Source organism: Anneissia japonica, unplaced genomic scaffold (assembly GCF_011630105.1).
Source record: "Anneissia japonica isolate Jap-2015-1 unplaced genomic scaffold, ASM1163010v1 scaffold287820_len75323_cov149, whole genome shotgun sequence".
Lineage (NCBI taxonomy): Eukaryota > Metazoa > Echinodermata > Crinoidea > Comatulida > Comatulidae > Anneissia > Anneissia japonica.
The window spans coordinates 27,298-31,166 of NW_022705564.1; the positions used below are offsets into that span (position 1 = coordinate 27,298).

A 3,869-nucleotide genomic window follows, 5' to 3' on the forward strand; every position below is an offset into this window, starting at 1 on the left:
GACGTTAAGGGGAAATAACACAAAAGATATTCCCCTTGGGCTAGTTATTATTTATAGGCCTAGTAAATAGTATCTGTATGTTCTTCATTACAAGCCTTAGGCCAAGGTATTAATGCTGAAATGATTATTATTATTATTTATTATTATTATTACCTGTACCTTAAGGGGAACTTAGACAATGGAGGAATTAGAGAACAATTAAAAAAACGACGTTAAGGGGAAATAACACAAAAGATATTCCCCTTGGGCGATTATTATTTGTTAGGCCTAGTAAATAGTACAGTATCTGTAGGTTCTTCATTACAAGGCTTAGGCCAAAGGTAATTAATGCTGAAATTATTATTATTATTATTATTATTTTTTTTTTACATTAATTACATTACTTACAATGATAGTTTGGACAAGTTCAATAACACCGGAATGGTATATTATTTATTTAATAATATTTCTCTTATGCGCTCTATTTTTCATTTCATGCTTCAATTTTGTCCCATTTTCCCCAAAAAATTTCAGTCCATGTCAGTATGTGAAGCGTGACTGTTGTGTCAGCCTATGACCCTAGGCCTAGTTTAAGGAGGGGCCTAGGTAAGACCTCAGCCTGTAGTTAGGCCTATCGTCTCTCTCTCTCTAGCCTTTGGTATAACTGTACCTATCTACACTTTATAACAGGAGGTACTAGCTGTTGTTGTTGTAGATAATATACTAACATTTAATAACATCCAAGAAGCTGTCACAGTTAGTTACACAGTCACAGTTAGTTACACCAGGGAGATGTAAAAAATACATCTCCCTGGTTACACAGTGACGTACATCACATAAGTCAGTGAAATTTCATAGGCCTACCGTAGGTAAACATAGAAACAGCAATAATAGTAAAACTCGAGCGTCACGACATTGCGAAGTGTCTGCTCTTGTTCCTCGTAACGTACTCACTCGAGTCAATCCGAGATGGACCGAGTGAAGTTTCATGCAAATGTTTCGTACGGAAAAAAAAATCGCGTACCGTCGTCGTGCAATCGAAAGCTCCCTCTTTATTCTGACTGTGTTTATGGGTGTAGTAGGGACAATGATAGACTGGGTTCCAGTCCCTAATCTTTGTCTAATACCCCATTCAGACTAGCATCGCATTGCGATCGGTTGTAGCAATTGCGACACCCAATCGCACACAATCGCAAAGTAAAATCGTGTGTGAAAGCTCATCAATAGTAGTCGATATGTAATCGATATCGCAATTGTTACCCGTTGCGATTGGGTGCTACAATCTTTATTACTCCCGATTACCACGGAATCTGATCGCAACGAATCACAACGAATTCCACAGGCACTGTTTGGCTGAGGTCAGGCAACATAGGCCTAGACACTGGAGGCCTAGGCCCTAGAATGTAAAGTTTGCAAGAGAGTGTAGTCTGAATAGGGTATAATACCCTATTCAGAATACACTCTGTAGCGATCGGTTGCGATGTAATCGGTGGTAATCCAAAACCGATTACTCCCGATCGCAATCGACGAACGCATTCAGACCAACACAAACTTTACATTCTAGGGCCTAGGCCTCCGGTGTCTAGGCCTATGTTGCCTGACCTCAGCCAAACAGTGCCTGTGGAATTCGTTGCGATCGGATTCCGTGGTAATCGGGAGTAATAAAGATTGTAGCACCCAATTGCAACGGGTAACAATTGCGATATCGATTACATATCGACTACTATTGGTGAGCTTTCACACACGATTTTACTTTGCGATTGGGTGTCGCAATTGCTACAGCCGATCACAATGCGATGCTGGTCTGATGGCGTTCCATATTACTTATTTGCAGGCGTTCCATTGTATACTTTTTCTGGGATTAGGAATTCTAATTCTCATCAAAAAAGTTTCTCAACATAAACTGACGCTGGTGGCGCATTCAGAAATGTGCTAATACTACGTCTAGGACAATGACAGTTGTTACTGTAAAAAATAAATTTCCTTGATCAAACAAAAAATTATTCACTTATTATTACATTATATTAATTTTCCATGCTAATGGCGGTACATTATGTTTTCGTATACTTATATAAGTAATAATATAGTTTTAGCGGTTTATACCAAAGTCTCATTGGGCTCGCGGCGTGGAATAGCACTGCAACTTTATTCTCCTGGCGGTAAACCGGTGCAAGCATGCTCACGTATGTACACAATAGTACACGGGGGTAGCCCCTACTCTCACATGAGCCAATTGTTTACACTGGGCAAACGGATTAAAGTCATTATTCAATAATAAAGGTCCTAAATAACCAAATCTTTTCCTATTTCGCAGGGAAATGTAATACCTGCAACTGTCATCTTACTGCAAAACTGGGCTCCGAAAGCTGAGTTAAATACCATAATATCAATTGCTTTTGCAGGTAAGAATTTGCGCTTTTGGCAGTTGTGTAGCAAGGTGGCGCAAGACATTTGCTGGGAACCTTTAATACAGAGTTTTTTTCTGACCATCTCGCAAATGTGAATCCAGGGTTAATTTATATGTTCTACTTTTTAGTGTCTTATAAGCAGTATGTATGATTAAAAACATGAACAATTGAACAAACGTTAAATATCAAACAAAAACATCCGTCATGCTGATTTTTCAATTGCTTCAGAAATGCTTTTAAAATGTATTTTACTGCATCGTACTGTGATACAAAGCATAAACACACCTGAATGAAAGAAAATAGCCTTGAGTAAATTCAAAAGGCACGAATAAGGTCATCCTGCTTTCAGTATAATTGAAGCAGGGGTTTGCAAGCAGGCTATAAAAATCCATGATCATTTTTTTGTAACTCCAAACCATGAGGTTGTATAGACCCCCATCTGTGGTCCTTCCCTGGCCCCTCTATTTTCAATTCCTGTATCCACCACTGCACGTAATAGGTAAATTGAAAAGAACATAATCAATAATTATGGCCACCAAAACCTAATATTATTGAGGGGTTCTTAAGTAGGATTTTTTCTATTTCTAGATCTATAGGTCTACTGAACAGGCCCGAAATGTGGCCCTGGGCCCCTGTCCATACCTACGCCATTGGATTTTTCCAGTGGCAGATCTAGGATTTAGCAAGGGGGTGGATAATAGGAGGTGAGAAGGCACGAGGGGGGAGGTGGAGGGGCGGTTGGTTTTGGGAAGGGCATCGCCTCACATTTGAGATTTTTTTTGGAATTAGTAGACTGCTAGACGATCTTAGGTGGCATCTAAAAAGAAGTAGGCCTAAGCTTAAAATAGAAAGTGTATGTTTTTCCAGAGTACACGAGAATCGCACAAACAAGACGAGCGACCATTATTTTATTTTTCACGGTAAACGAAGGGGGTGGCTAGCCACCCTATTCACCCCCTAGATCCACCACTGTTTTCCCATCCACAGGTTCGTCGTAAAATGTAGGGCGTCATTTTCATAGCATCTATAAACTTCGCTAAAAATCTTTAAAAATTTATAATTTACATTGGAGGTATTTTGTTAATATGTTGTTAAGGCGATCATACTTATTATTCAGTGAGTTTATTAGTCTCCCCAAAGGAACAAAGCCCCGGGAGGCTATTGTTTTTGCCTAAGATATCTTCATCTTTCGTCGTTATCGTCGTCGTTGTCACTGTTTGGCCTTTGTTTGTTACTACGATAACTAAAGTTAGGTAAATCCGATTAATTTCAAACTTGGGATAATTCAAGATGGTATAAGAAGAATGAGGTTATTAGTTTTTCGTACGTGTGTGATATGCTAATTACTCATTTGCATAATTCATATTTTACTAATCAGGAAACTTAGGCTAAATACTATCATAATTACAAGTGAAATTGTAATATTCTTTTCATGTTGATGTTTTGCAGCGGCTTCCGCTTATTGAGTGAATAGGCCAAAGC

At 38.9% G+C, this 3,869-nt stretch overlaps 1 protein-coding gene across 1 annotated transcript in view; it reads left to right on the forward strand.

The window, feature by feature from the left end:
• Nucleotides 1-3,869, forward strand: part of LOC117105881 (sialin-like) — a gene marked incomplete in the record, with an annotated part of 14,579 nt that overhangs the window by 2,445 nt on the left and 8,265 nt on the right. The window contains 1 exon segment of the mRNA XM_033247189.1: nucleotides 2,294-2,381. Coding sequence (XP_033103080.1) covers nucleotides 2,294-2,381 — 88 coding nt within the window.